Source organism: Spea bombifrons, chromosome 3, assembly GCF_027358695.1.
Source record: "Spea bombifrons isolate aSpeBom1 chromosome 3, aSpeBom1.2.pri, whole genome shotgun sequence".
In the NCBI taxonomy this organism is placed as follows: Eukaryota; Metazoa; Chordata; class Amphibia; order Anura; family Pelobatidae; genus Spea; species Spea bombifrons.
The window spans coordinates 72,420,078-72,444,547 of NC_071089.1; the positions used below are offsets into that span (position 1 = coordinate 72,420,078).

Genomic DNA, 24,470 nt, shown 5'->3' on the forward strand with positions numbered 1-24,470 from the left:
ATCTACATATTAGAAAGGGTCAAGTCGGTGCCGTTTAATATACTCTTATAACTTATATAATATACCTTATCCGAGTGTTCTTCAATACTGAAGTTTTGCAAATGCCATATTTTCTATATACTTTTGTTAAATACTAGTCAGTAAGGTTGGTCATTGTTCATCCCGAAAGCTGAGCCATGCGTACCACTCACGCACCAGCCAACCGAATCAGTGTAAAAGGGCAACATGCAGCTACGACCTACGTCATTTTAACGTCCACAGACCGTAAAATGCCAGCGCCTAGTTTAATCACCGGGCTGGCTCTGATCCTAAACCACGAGTAATGTGAAACCGAGCAAGAGCCAGGGTGAAACCTATAGCCTGCCTCCAGCACCCAGTTAGCATCGGGATGGGTGACTGACTTCTAATTGAGAAAGTATTCAGCTTAACAAAAAATGCATAAAAGGAAAGAGCATTTTGCGGCTCCTACGGATATAAAATTACCGCACCACCATTCCCTCGGTGCGTTTCATAAACTACCTGATCATGGCTAAATATTGAAATGCAAATACTAGGCAGCTCAAAAACACACATTTCTCATTGTCAGACAGCTGCCTTGAAATAATAAGTCTCCAAATCGAAGTCTTGCTGATATTACGAGGATTTATTGTCCCAAGAAAACCTCTTCTAAAACTAGAATAAAATGCAAAGGAACTCGCAACCCGGGCACATTATATAACATTACACAAATCCTAATTTTTATAACAGTTAGAAAAATCTTTAATACTTTGACATTTAGAATTACAAGAAATGTCTTCTTGAGATTAATCTTTAATGCAAAGGATGCCACAGGAATAATGCATTAAAGAACAATGTGAGGACTGGGAAAAGCATTGTACTTTTTACATTATACATTAAATCCTTAAATTAAAATTCACAGCAGGCTTCAAGCAAACCAACCTGAATTCGCTTTTCTTCTTCTTCCCTTTTTTTCCTCTCTTCTTCCTCCTGTTTTCGTTTTGCCTCAATCTCGGCTTTTCTACAGAAAAAGGAAGGAGGATTGCAACCTGAATGTACCGAGGCATCTAAGTGCTATAATCTGCTGTGTTTAATCGCAGGAAATAAATGGTTCAGAAACCTGAAGTGTATAATATGAATAGCTTGGAGAAACGATGAGAGAGGTGGATAAGAAACGCTTAAGTATGTAAAAGGGTTCGTACATGAAGGGAGTATATCATAAAGAAGCAATAGAGGCTGAATGAGTTTAACTTCGTTAGGAGGGTAATAAGTGGGCCTGTCTTCTATCAGACATTGTAGAGGTTAATACAATAAGAGCATGGGAACATACATGAGACAGGTCTATGGATACCTTAAAGAGCTGAGGTTTCATGGTATTTAAACTGCAGACATATACACTAGATGGGACAAACAGCTCTAAAGTGCAGTCCAATTCAAAGATCACTTACAAGCGACGGTCATTTTCTTCCTTCCGTCGTAGGGCCTCTTCTGCCTCAAGTCTCTTCCTCTCCCTTTCCATTTCTTCATGAATACGCCGCAACCTCTCAGCCTCCTCTTCCTCTTTCTTCTTCTTCTGCAGGGCACTGAGGAGCTGACCCGAGCTCTTCACAAGAGCATCGTATTCTTTATCGATCTGCTCTCTCGACATTATGGTATTCTACCAAAAAAAAATAAACCATAATATATACCCGTGACATGATTACGATTTAGAACAAGATCTCGAAAGATCTCCCAAAAACTCTCTGAATATTAAGGTAAGCACGGTCAGTTTTTGAGTAGAACAATGTTCACCCACCTCTATGATAGGTCATGATCAGGAGATACGCAACCGCAACCCATAAAATAATCTCCCCCCTTTTAGTTGCATGGAACATAAGCCTCAAACAAAGAGAAACTCACAGTTTCTGATTTCTAAATAAGGGGAAATCCTTTAAAAACAATGTGTGCTGTTTTCTTGTTCTCGCCATATGCTGCAATAAACGCCAGCTCATATGTTTCTTGTCATCGGAAAGCTAACTATATTGATAACTGTAATAATGTTTCAAATGAAACTATCATAATGTTCCATATCGGTTTATAGCTTCACTGACGGCAAAGAATTCTCGCTAAATCTAACAAAGCAACAACCAGGAGGCAAATGCTTCTGAATGTGAACCTCAGCGTAACAGTGACACATCAAGCAAATCTGAAAGACGTCTCTTATATATCACGCTTGGTCGAGTAAACTCGGTGACTACAGACACAATCCGCTGTGAGACTGATTTGGCGAAAGAGAATCTGATGTGGAACCAGCAGCAGTATCACCACAGGATGGACACAAAGACACGACGCGTTTGGAGGTCACACATGTTACAAATACGGTATATTAAATCCCAGATAATATTAGGGTCCTGAAGAGCGAGCTCGTCCTAACAAGTAAAGGTGCCAGTAAGGGCATATAACTGCTGTACCCCCCCAACAGTGCTGTACGTTCTAGCTTAGAACAGAGAACACTGCGGCTTTCATCCTGCATTGAACTCTGCAACGGTTAGAGTAAAGGTTGTTACATGTTCACAATAGGAAAGCATTTTTTTTTATAGTAGAGCAAACACAATGCAGTTTCTCCACCAAGTGTGTTGGCAGACACATAAGAAACAAAACCTCATTATCGGCAAAAAAATTGTTGAGGGCCTTCTAAAGCCCCAAGCTTCCATTCTGACAACGTATTCTGAGAATGTTAACGTACGGGTAGCTACGTGGACTCATTCAAGAGGAAAAGTATTGCTAAGACTATGTGGATCGAGCCGAAGCTTCCCACTTACAGGTACACAACCTCCAACACTATCAGCACGTCGCAAGTACGAGTTTAAATCATACAATGAAAAAGAGAACACTAGAGGTTTACCGATCGGAAGCCTCTGTACAAAAAGTACATTGATTTAATAACGGTGGGGTATCCTAATCCCATCAAATGCACGCGCAGTATATTATCGGAGCACCGATCCTCAAGTTTCTTTTACTCCCGACGAGTCAAGAACGGGATTAAAGTTGTTAGCAATTACAGCACTACATTACGACAATTTGCATGTATGCAGTCAGCGCGTCTGTTATTGCAGCGGCATTCTGTATAAGGAAAACAAGCACAGCTGTTAACGGGATCTGCCAGCAGCTGCGAATAGTCGGCGTGCCCATTAAATTCAATAGATTGCTTTCTGTCACTTCATCTATATTGGTAATACATTTATTCAGCTATTAGGCCTATCAGTGGCCTCATCAATCACCAGAGCATGTCATTCCTAAAACAATAAATAAAAGAAAAAATTAAGATACCTAAATAGTCCCCCTTAATTACAAAGACATTGCTGAATTGTTTGTGTGGTTATTCTTTTGCTCCATCTGAAGGAAAGCCCTCTGAGGTTTCTATGTTGGCCAAAAAAAAGGCATCAACTTCAACTAGAGACTCTATTTTCTCTTGGGATAACACAACTAGATCCATCTTATCGCGAGCCGCGAAGAGGTCTTACAATGTCATTCAGTTGTCTGACAAAACGCAGGCTGTCGTGTTTCTTTTATTTCAGAAGGCTACAATAAAAACCAATTTCTAAAAAAATGTTTTCTTAATATAACACTATAACCACGCAAGGCTCCGATTTATCATATAGCTTGGTGAAAAACAAACCACATTTCTTTATTCCCTAGCGACCCACATGAATCATTCCAAGCATAGTAATAATATTGTCTGTGATGAGCGTTTTATGACCATCGTTGCAATTTGTGTCTTTTTTTACACAATTACCGACTACAAATAGCTTGGCATTGATGCAGGCAACGGGTTCGTGTTCATTTACCTGCGTAATGGTCTCTGTAGAATACAGAACTCAAAACATTTTGAGACCGTCGCAAGGAGAACGCAAACGACGCGCTGGCGTACCTTTATCTTAGAGAGGAGCGCGTCGATGGAGGATTCTAGGTCTTTCACTTGTTTGCTCATTTCGAGTTTTCCTTCTTTAAGAGCATTTACAACTTCGTTAAACTTATCAAGTCTTTTCTTCAATGTTCGTACTTTTACCATGCCGTCAATGCTGCACAAAGAGAAGAAAGACACACGGGAGGCGATGACATGTAAATGAACGCTTGTTACGGCATCAAACAAACACATTTACATTAAAGAAGAACTGTCACTTGGGAAATCTTTACGTCGAGCCGCAGCGTACCAGTTGTCTGTAGAATGTATTTATGTTGTCCGATACGTTTCAATAGAACTCCACGTACCGCGGTGGCGTTGATTAGAATAAAGGGAAAAAATAGTTTTGTCCTCACCCCCTTTTCTGTTTCTATAGAACTTTTAAAACTAGTAAGAAAAACAGCATGATGGGCAATCTGACAGTGACATCCGGATAGATGGGCTTTCATGCTGCTGATTCATTCCCTTGTTAATTAAGGAAACGCTTTGTCTCTCTCTGTTGATCTCATTATGCTATATCCTTCACGTAGTGGAAAGTGGCGAGAAAATGGTGCAAGATGAACCTCCTAAATGCTAATCACTAGTGTCTACAAAAGAATCTTGGGTTACCCGTTCAGATTTTTTGAGTCATTATTTTAATAATATATCTCAACTTACCTCACCTCTTCTGCACATGGAGCTAGATTTCTAAATATCATCTAAAGATCATACTCTATTGTTTGATATTGAGACATATTGAGATATAACAGACCACTGCTGAACTGGTTGCATAAAATATATTCACCGGCTAATGTGTTACTTTGCTAATAGGCATCTTTGCTAACTAGCACAGGCTCCGCGGTACCTTACATCTGCAACTCGAGTCCTTCTGAGGCGGAGTACCGGCGTATGACATCATTATCTGCGTACTTGAGTGGCGCAATGATACCTGGGTACTTTCCAGGGTAGGCTACCAGGAGTGGGAGTGGCTTTGTGAAGGGCAGGGCTAGCAGGCTGCAGACATCACCGTACATAGGGGCAGGGCTAACCCCAGACAGTCCTAAGTGGGCGGGGAGTGGGTGTGGTCAATCACAGGCCCCCTATCCAGAGAAGCAGCATTTCACCTGGAGACTTCAGGTCAAACCTAGAGTTCCCAGCTATAGGTTACACTCTGTTCAGTAAACTAACACTTGTGAATCTCTTTTTTTGCAGGTAAAATTGCTATGAGAGCGGCTTTTCATTGGGATATAAATAGATTTCTTATTTTGCAACATAAAAGCAAAAAGGATTCTTTCCTTTCAGGTAACGCTTCATTTTTATGACTGCTTTGATAGAAGCGTTCAACGCACTAATATAATTCCAGGTGGTGATCTATTGACAGCATAAAACATGAACCGAACATTATCTGCAGAAAGAAAGGCTGCTGCTAAAATGTAAAAAAAATTAAAAAAAAGGACAACGGCAGTTATGTTTTACGATGTTTGTAGAGGAAGCATATAATTCAGTCCTCCAGCTGATTGGTATGAATTGCTCAATTTAGAAATCTATAATGGTTCTCTTCCTTTTTAGAGGTATTGAACACCTGCTCCACTAGGATTACCTCTCCATACAGTCTCCTACTTCCGGAAATGAAATGGCAACGGTAAGCTTTCCAAGTAAAAAATGAAAATTCACAATTTGTTATGGCAGGAAGGACTAAAGTGCTTTGGACAAAGGAGGACAGGTTTTTTTAAGCAATAAAAAAAACAAAAAACACATTCTCACCGGGGTTTGTGCTTCCTTTTGCAAAGCCACATCCGAACGGTCTTTTGCATTTTAATGCAAGCAGAAGCTCTGTATTTAATTTTGTTCTTTACTAAAAAAAAAATAAATACAATAATTAACAATAACATAAAATGTCTCACACATAAAATGTACAATAGAAAAATAAAGTTGCTTTTAAATGTGCAAGAGAAAACTCCTTTGAGTACAGGTAGTTAGTAATACATTGCCTTGTAAACATACTCTGCGTGGTCTGCTTTGGCTCATATCATACCATACAGAGAATTTGGACAGTCCACATTTTACATAATAGATCCGCATATGGCTGGTAAAACGCATCAAGTCCGACAGTGGGACTCCTGTGAGGTCATTTAAAAAACTACACACCTTGTCCTTTATCTGTAATGCCAGTACAGAAAAATGCATGTTTTTTTGTCTCTGACCTCTTACTTTGAATGACCCTTCTGTCTCAATGACTCATTAGGCATGGAGGCTTCCCCTGGTGCACCATGTCTCCTCTAGTGCTGACCAGCTACAGATAGATCCAGAGAGCCCTGTGTAGCCGGGAAGCTCTATTCTTCCACTAGAATTATGGTGCAAAAGCCCCCTGGTCCCCTCACCTGGTACACTATGTCCCCTCTACTGCTCACCATCAACAGGTAGATCCAGAGAATTTTATTTTATCTGGGAAGCCACCTGGTTCCTGGTAACAAGTCCAACTGCAGCTGAAATCTCCCATTTTACGGATATTCATTGCATTGATGTAGTAATGATATATCAACAAGTTACACGTCATGAAACGTGGTACAAGGTTAGTCCTGTGTTGCAAATGTTTATACATATAAATCCGTATAGTAAAGAACAATTCCATAGAAGAAAAGCGGCTGCTTTGGACAGGTATGAAAACCTACAGCTAGATCTATCTATGTAGAGATTTTCTTTTTCTTGCAATGGCATTTTTCAAATTGGCATCCTAGCAGGAGTACAAAATGTTCGAGATCTTTTCAGTATGATAGTCAAGTCTAAAATGACAGGAAATCATTGCTACCGGGGCTCTGTAATATTGTAACGTTCACTTAATAATATAATATACAGACAATAACAAATACCCTTTAAAAATGCAATCGCTTCTTGGCAGGAAAGTTTGCATATCGTTATTGTGATTCACTGAGCAGTAAAAGGTGAATTTTATACTGGCCAATTACACACCGATCTACCAAAGTGCCATTTTTAGAACAACAGATTTGGGAATATCCATTATGTTGCAAAATGCACAAATTGTCTGGTTAGCAAACTGCTGTTTTGCATTCTGTGTTTTTAGTCAATTGTATGTGTTACGTGGACCTGCGTGGTTAATGGCAGCTAGGGTGACCACATGTCCCAGATTGCCCAGGACAGTCCTGTAAATGAGAATTTGAGTCCAGGGTCCCGGGCAGCCTCAATCCGGGACAATGCATTGTCCCGGAATGGAGAAGTCTGAGGGAAGGAGGTCTCAGCCAATCAGGAGAGACTTCTCAACTCTTCTGATTGCATGTGAGTTCAGAAGCCTCTCTTGATAGGCTCAAAGTACATTTGTGAAAGTTAAACTCACAAAACAACTTATTGTATTGCAGGGCAATACCCAATGTCTAAAAGTACCAAAATGCTCAAAAAATGTCCAAAGCATTCCGGGGCGTATAATTCAGCTCAGAGCTATAATTTATTACAACAGACAATATACGTACACCACCGCTTTATGGTAATGTGTTGGCCACACAATGTTTGTTCATTTAAGCCTTGACTTTTTGTATTTGCAAACATGAAGTGAACTTACATTTTATAACTGAAAGCGCACACCACTGGACTTTCTTCCAACGACTGCAGATAAGCCAGTGATTGACACGCTTAATCAGCTCAGCTAAATGATCTGGATCAGATTTCATGATTTGATCAAATTCTGCAAACTGAAAAGATTGAGAATATTATAGAAGTCAGAGTACAAAGGAAAGATGAAACATGAGAATGTGCTTTCCGTAGCTGCTTGACAAGTTAAAAGCCTCTCCACGTACAAGTGATGCTAACTTGAAAATGGTTTTGAGAAAAGTATAACTGATTCTGTTGAGCCTGGCCCAAATATTAGCAAGTACAAGCAAACAAATGGTATGTGGTTCCATGGCGGAGATGCTTTGCAATGAACAAGGGGCTATCTGAGAAGCCTTGGGGTTATGTTTAAAACCCATAAAAATAATAATTTACACCATACCTAAAGTCATTTTCATTTAAAGGAATCAAAGTGAATTGGGCACATTTAACACCAGACTATATTAGGGCATTTTTACCGCCTGGAAACACACTGTCCAGGCTACTACAAGACTAAAATCCAGTTCCCCCGCAGCGCTGCAGGGGACCTGGATCCTCCTCTCTGGCAGCCGGTGGACATCTGCCCAATGTGCGCAGACAACCTCCACTGCTGCTGACTGGTACTTCCGCCGGGGCTTCTGTGACGCAGCACTGGCGTGACGTGACCTTCCGGTGCTCAGTCATAGAAGCCCCGGGTAGCAGCGGAGGTTGTCTGCGTGCATCGTGCACACGTCCACCGGCTACCCCCAACTTGACATAGAGTCGGGAGCACAGGGGACAAATCTATGGATGCATTGGTAAGTCAGGGGGGGCATATAGGGTGGGTATAAGGCATATCAGGAGGGCAGAGTGGTAAATAGAGGGGTATAAGGCAAATCAGGGAGACAGAATGGCAAATAGGGGGTATAAGCCATACCTGAGGGGCTGAGTGGCATATAGTGGGTATAAGGCATATCGAGGGGGGGCAGAGTGGCATATGGGGGGGACAAAGTGGCAAATTAGGGAGGCAGAGTGGCATATCTGGGGGAATATAAGGGATATCTGAGGGGCAGAGTAGCAAGCCACGGGGCAGATGTGCATTACTGGGGACAGGATGGCAAATAAAAGGAAATAAAAACAAAATGCATTTTTCTCAATCAGTTTCTATTAAAAAAAAATGTTTTGAAAAAATAGTTAACGTGAATTAATATTTACTAATAAAACTTTTTTTCTTATAGAGTAGTCTTATATTCAGGCTTTTTTTTCTTATTATTATATATCAATATGTGTAATTAAAAAATTGGATTCATTTTCATATAGCATAAATAACTGAACATTAAATAAAGGCAAGAAATACCCAAATAAAAGTAGCATGTATCAATTGTCTTCTTCTTTGAGGATAGGTGCTGAGTCCGTACAAAGAAACGACAGCCTGATACATAAATTCCAGACTCTTTCTTTTGACACGTTCATCTGAATAAAAGCTTAACTTATGTCCCATCATGATCCGAGTGGAAATCACGAGCCACAGTAATGCATAGTCTTAATGCCGAGGTTGGTGTTAGCCGAGCAGAGTTACAGTTTGACAGCTGTATAAGACTGACTGTCAGTGTACCTTCGCACAGCCTAATCATCCCTTTAATTTAAACTTATACTCTGAATACGAAGGGTAACGCGAGAACTATTTGCATATAAAAGGAAAGGTTAATACCACAAACTGAATAAATCATCATTTGATTTTAAATGACTCTATCCTTATTCTAGAATCATCAAATTTAATTTAAAAAAGCAGACACTTACCTTGCCAGGCCTGAAAAACACCTTAGTTAACCCAAATTTGTAATCATTTTCATTTAAGCCCAAGGCTTTAAACAGAGCCTGTAACATAAAAGAAACACATTAATAGCCTTGAATTTATACCTCCTAAAATAAGCTTCAAAGTACCAGATAAATTATTAAAACATGAGCAGTTTTACTAGATGATTTTACACAGCATGAAACAGATTCTTTGGTACAATTAAAATTGCCTTTTCACAACAAGAAGTACCTTGCAGAAAAGTCTCGGGTCCAGGCGAGCCATCTTTGCAGGCATATACTTCTTGTACATGTTGTAGAGCTCATGGAACGAAGCCCTGGATGGAAACCCACCCTGCATTAGATCTAATACAGACACCATTCCTGGGGGGAACACAAAACAGTCGTTATTACTTCACTCCAACAACATGTGTAAAGCCATGACTTATGTGCTGCTATATTACAGATAAACACAAGGTGCCAAGTTTGCACGTTCACTAAGCAATATTGTGTTTGTGGCTGGTAAAAATAATTACAGAAAGCATTAGTGGTAGCGCCAGTATACAGTGCCCAACAGAGAGAATAAACCATTGCATACGCAAATAAATTGCTCAATCATACCATAGCCCTAATATTATGGCTCATGTTTAAACCAGAACTGGCATTTGTAAGACAGACATGCTTCATAAGAGTAGACTGCAGTGACGAACAGTTATAATAAGAATTAAAATGATTTGTCAAGCCTTGGACACCTCTATGGTTTTTCAGGTGCATTCTCTTGAGAAGACATGCAAGACAGACTATTTAATCACCGGTAGTGTCTCCTGAACCCCTCTTAAGCCTACAAGTGTGTTACTATTTAAGCGTTGTTATCCACTGTCCTGAATGGGTTATGTAAGGTGTAAAACAAAAAAGTATAGGAGACCAATAATGATATGCATATCAAAAAGAGAAGTAATAAATTGAAGGTGCAATCAGATTAAATCAGTGGGCTGGCGTGCACATCGTCAGTAGTGTCAAGCAAAATGGAAATTAATCTTAATTTATTTTTATTTATTCAAAAATAGTTTTGGCCCATTAATGCCTGTGCAAAAAAAAAACAATCAAACAGTTGGCTTACATAATGTCGACAGAGCCAGACGCGATTTTATGGCATGTAACCACAACTTATCCCTACAGACCAGGTAAGAATGTTGATAAGAATGGATAAGAATGTCCACAGATTTTGCTTGGGTTAGGGTGCAGGTGTTAGTTAAGTTAGTTATTGGGTACACCTCTAAGATACAAAATTAATCAGGAATGCAAACATTACCTGAGACTGTTTATTTGAAGAAGTAGAATTTGATGAGCCTCACCAATCAATAGTCAGTGACCTAATCAGATCCTCATCCCTATTGCTAACACTATACAATAACTGGAACCTACCCCTACATCTAACCGTACTTAACAGTATCCACTAACAGGACCATGCACTACCCCTTACACTATCCCCTAGGTATATTCACAAAGCTGTTAGGTTACTTATTTGTGTGCCAGTTGGTCCTGAGACACCAAAAACAACATTTAAAAAAATGCCCTCAAACTCAGGAAAGGAGAGTCTGCAAAAAAATCTGAAAAATGCCCCCAAATCCAGGGAAAGGGGAGGCACCAAAAAAAGTTTAAAAATTGCCACAAGGAAAAGGGGAAATCCTGATATCTGCCAGAAATGTGAAAAAGGTAGGAGACAAAACCTTAACCTCCTGTGATCCTGTTAGATTTGGGGTTGTGTTGGTCCACTTAGGGAGTTAAGTGGGGTATCTTTTGATACCGGCTTTATACTTTTGGGAAATATATAGTTTATGGGGTTATTTTGATGTTAAGGGTGGTTTTACCCTCCAAAACATGATTTGTGTCCTCCTGATTCAACTGTAAAAAAGATGAAACCTCTTTATACTCTCATGATTTTGGAGGTCATGGTATCTATATGCTCAGAAGTAGGAGTAGGAGAAGTAGGGGATTATTGTTTTCTGTTTTCTTTACTGTCCAAGGTAACCCAGTGTGCAGAATCTATCCCAAAATGTGCTTGGCATGTGAAAAGGTAGAAAAAAAACCCCTCAAAACTATGGGTTCCTTTTAGAAAATGTTTTTACGGCGTGCACTTATATAGTTAATATACTTTTATGAGGTTGCATTAAAATACAGAACCTCTACTGTGTCTCAAATGTTCAAACAATTACTTTTGAAAACTAAAATGCTTATGCTCCAATTTGGACCCCAAAACATTCGAGAAACATAACTCTCCATGCACGTGGGGTAATGCTGTACTCAGGAGGTCTTGCTGAATACAAAGCAATAATGTTTGTGTTCTTTCACATATCCACTCAGATCAAAAACAAGTGCAAAATGTATTTTTGTTTGTTTCTTTTTTACATCATCTTTGAAAGGTACTAGTGTGGAATCCGTTGCATGTGACAGGTCAATATGCCCCTAATCAGATTCCCCGTGTTGTGCAGTTTTTTAAATTTGTAGTTTTATGGGGTTAAATCGAAATATGGGACCTCTATTGTGTCTCAAATGAGACACAGACCTAGCAAACTGATCTGAAAAATTCCATATTTCAAAACCGTAATGCGTATGTTCCAAATTCCAACCTGCAACATCACAAAAACATGCCCTACAAATTCATATGGGGTATCCCTGTACTTGGGGGGGGGGGTTGCTGAATACAATTCACATGTTGTTTCAATAATTGCAGGCAAAGTAATTTACTGGTATACTGTGTTTGGATAGAATGTGTTTGCTAAAAATGAAAAAAAAACAAAAAAAAAAAACAACCCAACCTAAATTTTATTGCAATATTTAGACCAGATTGACACTGAAAAGGTTAACTAAAAAGTGTTAAAATGCCCCTAGTAAAATGCTTTGGAATGCCAACTTTAAAAAAAAAAATCTATACTTTTGTTCAGCAGTTTAGATTTTTCTGGCCGCTATTGGGGCGCAACTCCCAGCATATAACATCTAGTTTGGACAGAGTGACGCGCAGATTTGACCTTGTAACTGCCAAAATAAATGAAAATACCAGGCATATGATGTGTTTCCAAAATCAGCACAAATACTTTATACATTTTGGAGTTCTTATCTTCTTCATTTGCACTGGCTTTGTATAGATTCTATAGGTGAAACTGTGTAAAGATGTGGCTTTTCTTCTTAATTTGTCCCACATTTTTAGATGTTTTCCATACCAAATGATGGTTTATATAATTATTTCAAAAGAAAGCCCTACTTGTCTTGATCTTGACTGATAAGCTTCATTTACTGTACCCATGGCATCAACAGGCAGATCCTAGGCAAGTCAATAAGTAACACGTGCAAAAGAGCGTGTAAGATTATAATGCTGCAATTATTTACACAGTAATCCCAAATGCTCCTGTCAGCTCACGGCTTGTCTCTGTTTGCGATGTTAACTGTTTGAGTGTTAGCTTTAGGGATTTGGGGATGGGTACCAGCAATCTTATTGTGTTTGGTACAAAAGAGATGCGTTGTAATTCATTGACCAGCTCAAGATATGCTGCTGCTTCCCTCTAGTACCAGAGCATTAGTCGAATAGCTTATTCTAACCAAGACTTGTGGGTTTATGCAGTTTCAACTCAATAACTCAACAGTATAAAGGTCCATTCCGAGTGAGCCTTTGCTGCAAGAGGACCATGGCTGTTCCTAGATAATGCACTGTTAAGCCAAATGGACTATGCATTAGTTACATTAGCTAAGCCCTTATTGCGGGAGAAATGTATCAGGGTCGGCTCTTCATAAAGCATAGTCTATTTGGTGGGTTGAATGGCAACTCCCCTGTATACTAACCTACAAACTCTGCTTTAGCGGATAGCCCCCTGCCTTCTTACAAGTGACATATGCTGAGCTAGAGCCTAGGGCTCCAGGTCCAGGGGGAAATCAGTCCTTCTGCGGCATAACAGGGAGCCAAAGGGGGCTATTGGCCACTGCTCAACGGCCAGTTATAAAGAAGATCACTGATCTCCTGAACTAGTCTTACAACACTCAGCAGAGCCTTCTTAGTTTACTGTTGCCGGGCACAAATCATATTTAAAAGGTGGGGATATGACACCAGAAGATTTTTATAGGATGATATGGCATAGAGGGGGGCCGTTGGTGACACTATGGAGGGGGGGGCCATTGGTGACACTATGGAGGGGGGCCGTTGGTGACACTATGGAGGGGGGCCGTTGGTGACACTATGGAGGGGGGCCGTTGGTGACACTATGGAGGGGGGGCCGTTGGTGACACTATGGAGGGGGGGCGTTGGTAACACTATGGAGGGGGGCCGTTGGTGACACTACGCAGTCTTAGGCACCGAAGATTAATACAGCACTGCATAATCTAGGGCTCACACTGAAAGCCCAGATAATGTGCAAGCCGATTCCTTTAATACCGCAGGATTCCCTTGGGTTGCATAGCTAAACTAAAACCTTGTTAAAAACACAATTTGTATTCACTTTATTTGCAGTGCCTCTGTGTGGAAGCCAAGTATTTATTATGCATCACATTTCTGTCTGATGTGGAGCACTAATAATTTCTTTCTTCATAGCCTGACACGTATGGCTGAATGCTTGCGATCGTAGCTGCCTAGTTTAGCCCAGCCGGGCTTACACAGGGGTTTTAATTATACTCCTGGTGTTGTGTGTTGCAGATAACGCATTGAAAGAAAATCTACTATAACTTACATTAAAACAAAAGCCTCCATTTGGGGTGGGATCCTTCCTTGCTATATCTGATCACTCCACTAAATTCAAATCAATATTGCAGCATTATACTACTTCCCTTGTGTTGTAATCTGAAACATACAGCTGCTTGCACCACTTATTGCTGTGTATCTTATAAATCCCACAAGCTTTGTATGCCGCGTGCATTACCATTCACCTCATTGTGTGTATCTACCAACTTATGCAAACTGTGACCTTTACTGGTATTATTCAAGGGTAAATGCTGATCCTTGTAGCTCACTATATAAACGGGTGTTTGGTCCTGGCTGCTAATCACTCAGTACTTAGTCTTATAAGGCGATTAACGGCAAAATGATAGCATGGAACAGCACGGGTCAAGAAATACCAATATGTGTAAGATCTCAAAGCTGTTAAGCGTAATTACAGAAAGGATAATATAATACGCTCTACCATATGCATTCAGAAGATTGAGCTTTTTTTTGAATACCAACTACATTCTCTTTATAATGCAAGGCAGCCGAAGAAAGCAATACTTTGGGATTAAGGCTGATCTAATCAAAGCATAAAACAAGAAAAAAATATCATAAGAACACGAGATCTTCAGTTGTGATTTTAATTATAACAATCTGCAAACTTTAATAAGACAGTATGATCAGGGCAGCAAAAGAATGCCCTTGCTAAGATTAAAATCAACAGGAATAAGTTTTGCTATGAAGCTTTAATTCAAATGCAGGTGAACGGCATGGATAGAAATTGCCTTGGGCTTACGTATTATTTCTTTTGATGTTGTCCCCTCATCTGCAGCTTAACTAAAGTGAAACAAATCCTATAGAGAGAATGTGGCAGTTTGGCAGACTGCAAAGCACACAGATAGCGAGTTCAATAATAAGCAGATTGCATTAGCTTTAAATGGCTTCATCCATAGTAATACACATCTCCTATATACTGCACAGCATGGATTTCAATCTGGGCTAGACTGGCGATGGCCAAGCGGTCATCTGATGACGGGCAACAGCGGGCAACAGATGGATATACACAGCTGAACACCACTTTTATCTGGTCACATTGCTGGCCGCACGCTTCAGGACCCAATAAAAAAACATAGCTCCTAATCGGAACTCCGTCTGACTTTCAGTTTGCTGGCCCATTTTATTCTAAACTATTCATGAACTTTCCTCCCTGCCAGGCCCAACTAAGCCACGCTCTCCCATTAGAGCTAATACCACTCTTGGGTCGGGGATTCTTTTCAAGGCCTCTCTTTGTCCTGAGAACACATGGGGATTTTCTCTCCCTTCAAAAGTCTCTCAGATTGTGAGGCTTCGGGGGATTTAAATGTCCAGCACTTGTACCCCATTCATAGAAATCCCGCTCTGGATCCTGCGGACATCTAGGCTTTTGCAAAATCTGGCACAGACTTTTCACTCTGTTACAATAGTGGAGTTGGAGCATTGGCCTTCCCAGCTTTCTGAATGCTCCACCAGAGACCCATAAACAATTTACACATCATTCACGTATAGAACCTGCAGGACACATCACCATGGGGCTATACAGTGTCACAGACTATTTATCAATGCAAAGCATCAGAGTACATTTAGAATTCACATACTGAATATTATATTAAAAATATCCTGTGTTCAGTTACAACTAAATCTAAATTTTAATCATTTTAAGCCTTTAACTCGGAAGGTTGAGAATGCATGTTTGACATATTACGAAAGCCTGAGATTCCTAGTCCTGCTCAGGACATAACTGCATCATTAGATACCCGACTCCAGTATACAGGTCAGGGTTGCAGGAATTGAATAAGGGAAGAGGCACTTGTTAAGGTTGACCCTAACCCCCACCACATTTGTAATATGTATTGTGTACTTAACAGTTCTCAAAAATAATTTAGGTGCGCAAACTTAATGGCATCTATAGGAATGACGTCAACTCTTATGCAACTTATTGTGTGTATATTACATAATGATTTAGGTATGCACACACATTTGAGTCACATTTCTACCCCAGCCCTTCAAGGTAACAAAACAGATCCATCACAAGACAGACAATGCTGCTGCATCAATAAAATATTTTTTTGTTGAAATACGTGTTTGAGGGAGTTACTTTTGATCGACCTAAGTAGTCATAAAGAATCAACATATATATTTTGGTCAACTTGTTCACCATTCAATGTTAAATCAGGAGGATTAATACTTGATGGTAGAAACAAATAACACAATGGACTAGCTTTTCTTTAAAAAAAAAAAACCCACAAAAAGAGTCTATTATTGAAAGACGATACCCTTTATTGGGCTGTAATAGAAAAAGATGTAGAGTTGCAGACCTTTGAGGTCTCTCTTTTCCATCCGAACATCTATATCTTTCTGTTTCTGCCCAATAAAAACAACACTTTTGACTAAAGACTCTGTCTTCTCTTGTCCATTACAACTATATCCCTTTTATTTATTAAAATCTAACAAAAAACACAAAACACAAAAAATGGAGGAAATGTAAAAAGTAGATTTACATCGATTTACCCATTAGTGTTAAAATAAAGATTCTTTAAAAAGTTGAATTAATGAATTTATAATTTGTATATCCAGAACACAAAACTCGTAATTAGCTGGTGCTAAATGAAGAGAAACATTCACTTTGACTCATATTAACATTAATGTAAATGTGACATTTTTGAGTGGCGAGGGGTTGAGGACCACTGCCTCCATACATTACATTATTTGAGACTTCATTTATTCTTGCATCTATTTTACTTTGTAAATAAGAATTCATCTTGAATACAAAACTGGAGGACCTTCTACATTGGCATACTCTAATAACATGCATGTAAATCCATAGATTTACATTTCCTGCAGTAATAAACTTTTTCAGCATGAAAACACGGGGAAAAAAAAATATATTTAAATTACCTGAACACTGCAGCTGTGACAGAATCTGGGCTCCTTCAAACTGATGACTTGTCATTTTTAAATTGGGTTTGATGCAACGGATGAAGCTGGATCCCTGTGGGAATTCCAGTTAATAATATGTGAATAAATAAGGAAATGATAAAAAAAAAATAAGTGTGTATTTTACAGCAGCAACGAACACGAAACACACACAAAAAATAGGTCATTTCATTCAAACTGTGCACAAGCTGTATAATTAACAGTCACTAAAATGCAGAGAGAAGACAAAAACTACGCACGGCGCATTATTCCTAACTTCCCAGCGCAGCATCTCCATAACGTAAATCTCCCAGAATCCCCTTTTATCTGTTACCTTGATAATAATCTTCAAACCAAAGAGGGTCCAATACTTCAAATGCATGTGAGCAATGCAAACACAAAATAGCTGTCCCTCAAAATGTAATGTTTTTTTATTGATTATCCTGACTTGGCAAAAGACTCGCAGAGTTGGTGATGAATGTCCTTGGATCACATTTTAAAGGCTATTGTTAACTTGCAGAATATCATCTCGCTCCGAAACTTTTCACATCAGTGGCTTTTTTAATAAATTCGCACTGAATAGGTTTTTCTCTGCACAATAGAAGGCAAACTGATAAGCATTCGCGACGCACTGACATATACGGTTCTATGTCTTTGAATTTGAGAACACTGGAGGAGTAAGCTATAGTTTTTGTTTTCAAATCGTTTACAAAACGACGGGTATAACGAAGCTTGAAATAAAATAGCTAAATCATTTTAAAATAAAAAATGCATCACCCAGTGTCCCAGTTTGCCAACGATTATGAAAAGCACTAAACAAAAAAAGGACTCAACGGGGAAACTCCATTTACAATTTCAAACGTTGCACAGAATCATTACTCAAAATCCAACTTAGTACGGCAATTTGTGATGACATCATTTTAGGAATAAAGTTGTGTCTGACCACAAGAATCCTAATGTGCAGCTACTCCTTCTCTCTTTGTTTAGCGCTTTTCAGTGTCGCACCCCGTCATAGCTTTTAACATAACTAAATTCAATCAATTCAAGATGCCTACAGCTCATTGGCAAGAAAATGCCCGATCGTCGTTGGTTTGTCACCGTGTCGGAGAATGAGTTTGTAAAATTATGCATTCATTTGGCAGAATGCTAGCGAGTGTGTGTCTTTATCATCTTGCTAGTTCGTCTTTCTATTTGGCTATCACACTTCCTTTAGGCTTATCCAGTATAGCCGCTTATCAGCACCACTCGGGCGTTCATTGAGACATTTTGCTGCCAGATTGTCAGCCTCCTAATGACATTCACAAGCCGTATTACCAGGACACAACAGAACACTGGGTGATGCATATACAATTTTCACCCTTATTTACCATTATTTCATAAACAAACTTAAACATATGCTCATAATTGTATAGACTTTCTAAGCCTTTTTTCTATTTAATTTTGGCACGTTCCTTGGGGATTTGATTCCCTTTTTTTAACAATTTTTTTTCTATATTCTCACTGCAAGACTCCATGCTTCAGGGGTTACAACAGGCCAGGAATACTGTGTATGCTTGCCTGAAAACATTTTTTAATTGAGATCCCTGAACTCGAGCTTGGATATCCTTATACCATGGCCTGTTTGCCACCCTCGAGGGCTGGAGTTGGGCAGCACTGCTCTAATCACTTAATTATTAAGTGCTTTGAATTTGTATGAATTTAGAGCAGAACTGTTTTTATATAATAAAAATAACTCATCTGTACTTCAGCAGATATGGAATTGCAATATAAAGTTAGTATGTCATTTAACCGGGTGGGCTTACCCCTGTCTTGCCGCTCCACCCCATAGGCATCTCAGCCATGAATACCAAAGCAATAAGTCCAATCGGATGAAAACGGCTGCAGCATGAAGGGGCTGCACACCCCTTACACAATGAAGGTGTTTTCATCTAAATTGACTTTTTGTTTGGTACGCACAGAATTGTTCCTAGACATATTCGCATAAATATATTTTATTAGGCTTGCTCATATGCAAAATATAAGTTGGCGTGAAGAAGGTATTTTGCTTGCCTGCCAATTTGTAAAATACAACAGTTCCTGAAGAAGGTATTTTGCTTGCCTGCCAATATGTAAACTACAATAGTTCCTGAAGAAGGTATTTTGCTTGCCTGCCAATATATAAACTACAATAGTTCCTGAAGAAAGTATTTTGCTTGCTTGCCAATATGTAAAATGCAATAGTTCATTAAGAAGGTATTTTGCTTGCTTGCCAATATGTAAAATGCAACAGTTCATTAAGTAGGAGCCAAATACTCAAGGGTCATTTGCAGTGACAAAATCTGAACGTTACAAACTGTCCCAGTGGTTACTAGGTACATGCATTAAATGCATTAAAAAGTGAATGTTGGTAATAACGGCATTCCCTGTCAATGCAAACCCAGCTAGAAGGTAACAAATGCATTAGACATTGGAATACGTAAGCAGGCATAATTTACTTACAGTGCTGCGGAGTTTTTCAAGTAGTAAGTTTAACTGAGTCTGTAAAGAAAGAGAATGAAAACCTAATAAACATTTCTGTATGAATGAGTTCCATGCAATGCAGCAGATATCCATGCAGCATGGTGACGGACACATGCATTAAACATCAGCAGTGCATGGTTTGCGTATATATCATGGAAGTGCAGTCAGTACAAGAGAATCACAAAAGCTACATTTAAACATATGCGTTTATGTGCAATACATATTTTGCTACTCACTATCCAAGTGATGAATAGCTGTATTTATAACTATTGTCTGTAAAGGAAGCATAAAAAAACACTAAATGGAAAAATGGCACCCATTTTTTTCAACTTACTTAAAAGTTTTGTTAAGAATAATAATACAAAATACAATAATAAAAAAAAAATCTGACATATGCTCATTCTGGGTCACACCAGCAGTCCCAGAGTGAAGCCGAAGGCACTAAATCACACTTTCTGAATTGCAGAGACAAGCTAAAAAATACCCGCTGTGTCTTATGACTTGATTTTGGTCTGCCACAGCACTAGGCTGTCTCTGAATCACAACATTTATATGAAATGACAAATGAAATGAAAAAGTGTATTATGCACAGCTACTTTTAACACTAAATACATGCTACGATACATAGATTGCAGAATGAAAAACAGATGCTTTTAAAAGTATGATGTATGGAGTAGGGTGGCACTTAATTGTTTATTAAAGCTTAAAAAGCTATCTCTGTCCACTGTTATGGAAGGCTATTAATGGGAACCGGTTAAGAACATCAGGAAAAAACAATAACCTCCTAATTTCAGTTGTACATTTATTGTTAACCTATTGGTTGTCAATATATGAGAGCAAATCTTTAACACTGTCACACTCTTATTCACTCTCTCTAAATGTTTCCCAACCCCTTCCAACCACCATCTTTTCTTCTCTCTTCGTCTTCTACACTTCTGTCCTCAATATGCTATCTTTGTTTGTGCCTCCAATAGTTGGAGAGGACGCCACCTAAAGCACCATCATTTTGCCCTCACTTGAACTCTAAGTGATGTCCTCACCCTCCATTGGGAGGATAGGGGAGAGGACGTCACCACAAGCAGATTTTGTCCACAGAGATGTGGCTGAAGATAGCAGATTGAAGATAGAAGATGGAGAGAAGAGAGAAAAAAAGAAAATAGAAGATGGAAAAGATGTTGGAAAAATAGTTTTCTGGCCCCTTTTCACACGTCTACTAATTGTTGTTTCTTTTGTTTTCTAGGAGAGTGCTCTCTTGGACAAATTCCTGCTGCTGTTCTAAATACCAGCTATGCTGGCAGATTTGAAGGCCTTATACAAATGACGGCCTAAAAAAACCATATGTGAGCTCATGCATGATATTGTATACATTTTCTTAATGTCGCAACATGCATATCCTTATAGGTCAGTTGTGACAGACCATAAGTCTTCTGTACTCAAAGACCCTGTTGTTTTTCTTAAATTCTACACTGTCAGGCAAACAAAGGACATATAATTATCTGGATTAAAAATATATTTGCATTTTTCTATCAACATGCAGCCCTCATTGTTGATACTTGAGTGAAATGCTGGTTGGAGTCTTAAGGCTACTAAAAGATAACTGTAGAAAATAGTTTGTTTTGCAGTATTGTGGATACTGTACCTTGAACTTGTTGCCAACGCTGATGAAACTAAGTTTTCCTGTTTTCTGTTTGGAGTCTTTATTGTTATTGGCAGATTCAAATAATTCGCCTACAAACTTATCCTTGGATTCACATATAAGAGATTGAAGCGACATATGTAGTGCATCATTATTTTTCTCCACAAATTGTGTCTGAGAAAGAAAAAAAAGAATCACACAACAATATTCTTGGTTGTTTATGATTAATTGAAACGTAAAAACGATAGGGTATTGGAAATTCACGTTATGCTTGTTTTACTTTTACAAAAGATTGCAGCATATAATAACAATAGCAGTGCTAACCAACATGAAATAGTAAATGTATCCTAACAGTAGACTTAATCTAAACTGAGTATGGATAGATTTAGTGACACTTATTATTTTTTAGATATCAAAATTTGATATATTCACTCAGTGGCAACTTCATTAAGGACCACTGCTTGTTAAAGCAAATAGCCAAACATAAAAACATGGGATTGCAACTCAACGTGTGGATGTGCTCAAGAGGTTTGGTTCTTGTTCTACAAAACCTCAGAGATGGATGTTATTAATGGCTTTGGCCATAGTATGACTTTTGATGCCAGATGTGGTGGTTGTAGCATCTTGGAGACAGTTTATCTCCTGGGATTTCACACACTACTACTGTTTTGGATGGTTGTTTGGGCTGAAAGCGCTCATTGATAATAGAGGTTAGAGGAGAATGGTGAGACACTTTCAAGCTACCAGAAAGGCCACAAATACTAAATTAAACACTCTTTACAACAATGGGATGCACAAGGAAGCAACACATTACAACCTTAAAGATGCAATACAGCAGCCAATGACCAAACCGGGTTCCACTACTGTCGGCTACTCAGACATATGTAAATTCATTTAATATACACCGAATTATATTTTTAGATATTTGTAGATTCTGATGTTTTGATGCTATATTTTGTATTTTCTCTTTTTGAAATAAAGAGCTATTGAACAAAAAAAAAGTGTGAATCCTTCAGCCATGAAAACATGTCTAGCGACGGTACTCATCAGATGAATACATTGGTCTTGTCTGGATACACTCAAGTCTGGGACGTGATAAGAATCGTAACACACCCAAAGCTTTTGTTCTGTTCCTAACTATAGACAACATATTTAGATTCCCGGCAGCTGCAATGCTAGCAGTCTATGCAAACTAATTTTGGTAATAAAAGCACATTAGGAAAAGAGGGGATAAAGCAATGGCATTGTAAAGCAGATCTGTCACAAGCAGTTCACACTTTACACTTCAGTATAAACCCATGTAATATATTGGCAGTTTTTTTTTTTTATATACATTTTTATAAGAAACAAACGTCCTGTTTATCCAATGGGAACAACGATCTCAACTTAGATATAATGTTATCTCCCCATTACATTATTTGCCCTCGTCTGCTGTCACGGTCCTCAGCTTTTAAACCAAATAGCGGGTACCTTTTAAAGAAGACAGTGACCCAGCACAGACAGCCGATGTTGGTAGTTTCAAAACATTTAAGAATGCCAAAGATATGTTGGTGACAAGGCTCTATTAAATTCAGGTACAGCAAAAAGGCACATTGCGAGTAGAATTTATTGTTAGATATCAATTATGGCTATGCTCAAATTAAGTCATTCTTTCTGTGCCTGAGGCATGTCTTCAATGGAACATAAGCTATTCAACCACGGACGGTTTGCTGTACGGGGGAAATGTATTAACACGGCACACAAGCTGAAATCCCTGAATGCATATATAGCATTCTTTCTTTGAGAAGTTCATTGGATTGTCTTGAAAATGGTTAGTCGTACACTGACTGTTATATTTTTATTAATTAATTTACCAGGTATTTTTTTAAGTAATAATTTTATATCACTGCATACAACAAACAGGTACGTTATTGCAAAGATCAAGTAGCAGCCAAACACATCTTACGGTTTCATAGCACACAGCTCCAGCAAAATGCCTGACGATGAAGCCCTCGTCATCGCGGATGTTCCTGTGAACTGTAAGCTTGGACTTTCTGGGAATCTGCAATAGGAATGTGTTCAAATTAGTGTATGCAAAAAGGAGTAAAACTGGCAAGTAAAAGAGGCAAATAACTTTCCAAACAAGAATTGAACTTAAGTGGTGAACTCAGGCTTAAAGCAGACTCACTTCTCATTCCCGTGGGTTTATCCCATCCCTGTGTTTTGTGATTTCTCTGCCATGTCAAGCAGTATGCATTAAATATCTTAATACTTTTCGGCCCCAGTTATCTGCTTATGCTGTTAATATAGGTCATTAAATGCTGTACACTTTGGTCAAGATCATAAGCCTAACTATATATTGTATTTCTATGAGAGATCAGGCACAACCTACAAAACCTCTAATGATATTAGACCTGCCTTGACTGCACAATATCAATTAATAACAATAGCACCTCCTCTAGCATCGTATAATAAACTTATTCCAAGCAAGTGGATAGGAAAAGCCTTCCATCAAACCGGGTTAGCGAAAAGACTGTAAAATGCAACTTCTCCATAACGCAAAAATATGTGTTTGTGTAGAAATGAAGTTACGAAGAGCTCAGTCTCTTGCTGCTCGGAATTAAAGATTAGTATCAAAAAGGCTTCTCCTGGATGCACAATCAGAAAAAAAATATTTCATTACTGAAGAAACCCTCTCCTAAACACAGCATCCTGTACGGCAGCAGTCCAATTATCCTTTATCGACGCCAACATCAGGGACTTTATTTGTTATGTAAAGATAAGAAGGAGGCACACACTTGAATCTGAATTTACTCTTTAAGTCGCAGACATATAGACTTTAACTTTTAAATAAGTATTTGATCAAATTTGCTTCCAATGTAAGATAAGAATTCTACGGATGGTTTGTAAATATGAACTATTACCTATTGCAAACCTTTTTTTAATTATCCCCTCCCTATGGATTACATATCTACTTTAGCTTCAATTATTTTTTTGCCTGATATTTTTAAAAAATGAGGCATAAGTAGATAGCTGTTTACCAGAGTTATTTCCAATTTGTATTCCATTGTTATTCTATTGCATAAGTTATGGTGGGTAAAGGTGATGGAAAACCCTCCCATGTATAAAGTGAATATAGAGGCAAATGGTGATAATTGATAACCTTATTTGCATGTGCCTACCCAGAATCCCTTGTGGTTGTGGCAGCACCATGAGATTTCTGAGGTAAAAAACAAGCCTCCTGGTTTGTCTGGTGTCTGTAGATGAGTGTTTATTAATGCTTCTACTACCCCATTGTTGTTCTATAAACCTGACAATGTACATTTTGGAATCCCAAACATTACAAGAGGAAGTTAAGGGTGAAAACATATGTAGTTTGTGATCCTCATTGAAGAATTTCTCAAAAGGAGAAACACAAAACTGTA

The 24,470-nt window shown here is 38.7% G+C and overlaps 1 protein-coding gene across 2 annotated transcripts in view; it reads right to left on the reverse strand.

Moving 5' to 3' along the window:
- MYO6 (myosin VI) overlaps nt 1–24,470 on the reverse strand; it is a 117,795-nt gene that overhangs the window by 22,295 nt on the left and 71,030 nt on the right. For both annotated transcript variants that reach the window (XM_053461088.1, XM_053461087.1), the window contains exons 17-27: nt 23,012–23,107; nt 21,070–21,240; nt 19,410–19,448; nt 16,914–17,007; nt 9,546–9,676; nt 9,299–9,376; nt 7,494–7,623; nt 5,684–5,774; nt 3,908–4,058; nt 1,446–1,654; nt 940–1,018 (exon numbers count right to left, since the gene is read on the reverse strand). In XM_053461088.1, coding sequence (XP_053317063.1) covers nt 940–1,018; nt 1,446–1,654; nt 3,908–4,058; nt 5,684–5,774; nt 7,494–7,623; nt 9,299–9,376; nt 9,546–9,676; nt 16,914–17,007; nt 19,410–19,448; nt 21,070–21,240; nt 23,012–23,107 — 1,269 coding nt within the window. The remainder of the gene's footprint in view (nt 1–939; nt 1,019–1,445; nt 1,655–3,907; nt 4,059–5,683; nt 5,775–7,493; nt 7,624–9,298; nt 9,377–9,545; nt 9,677–16,913; nt 17,008–19,409; nt 19,449–21,069; nt 21,241–23,011; nt 23,108–24,470) is intronic.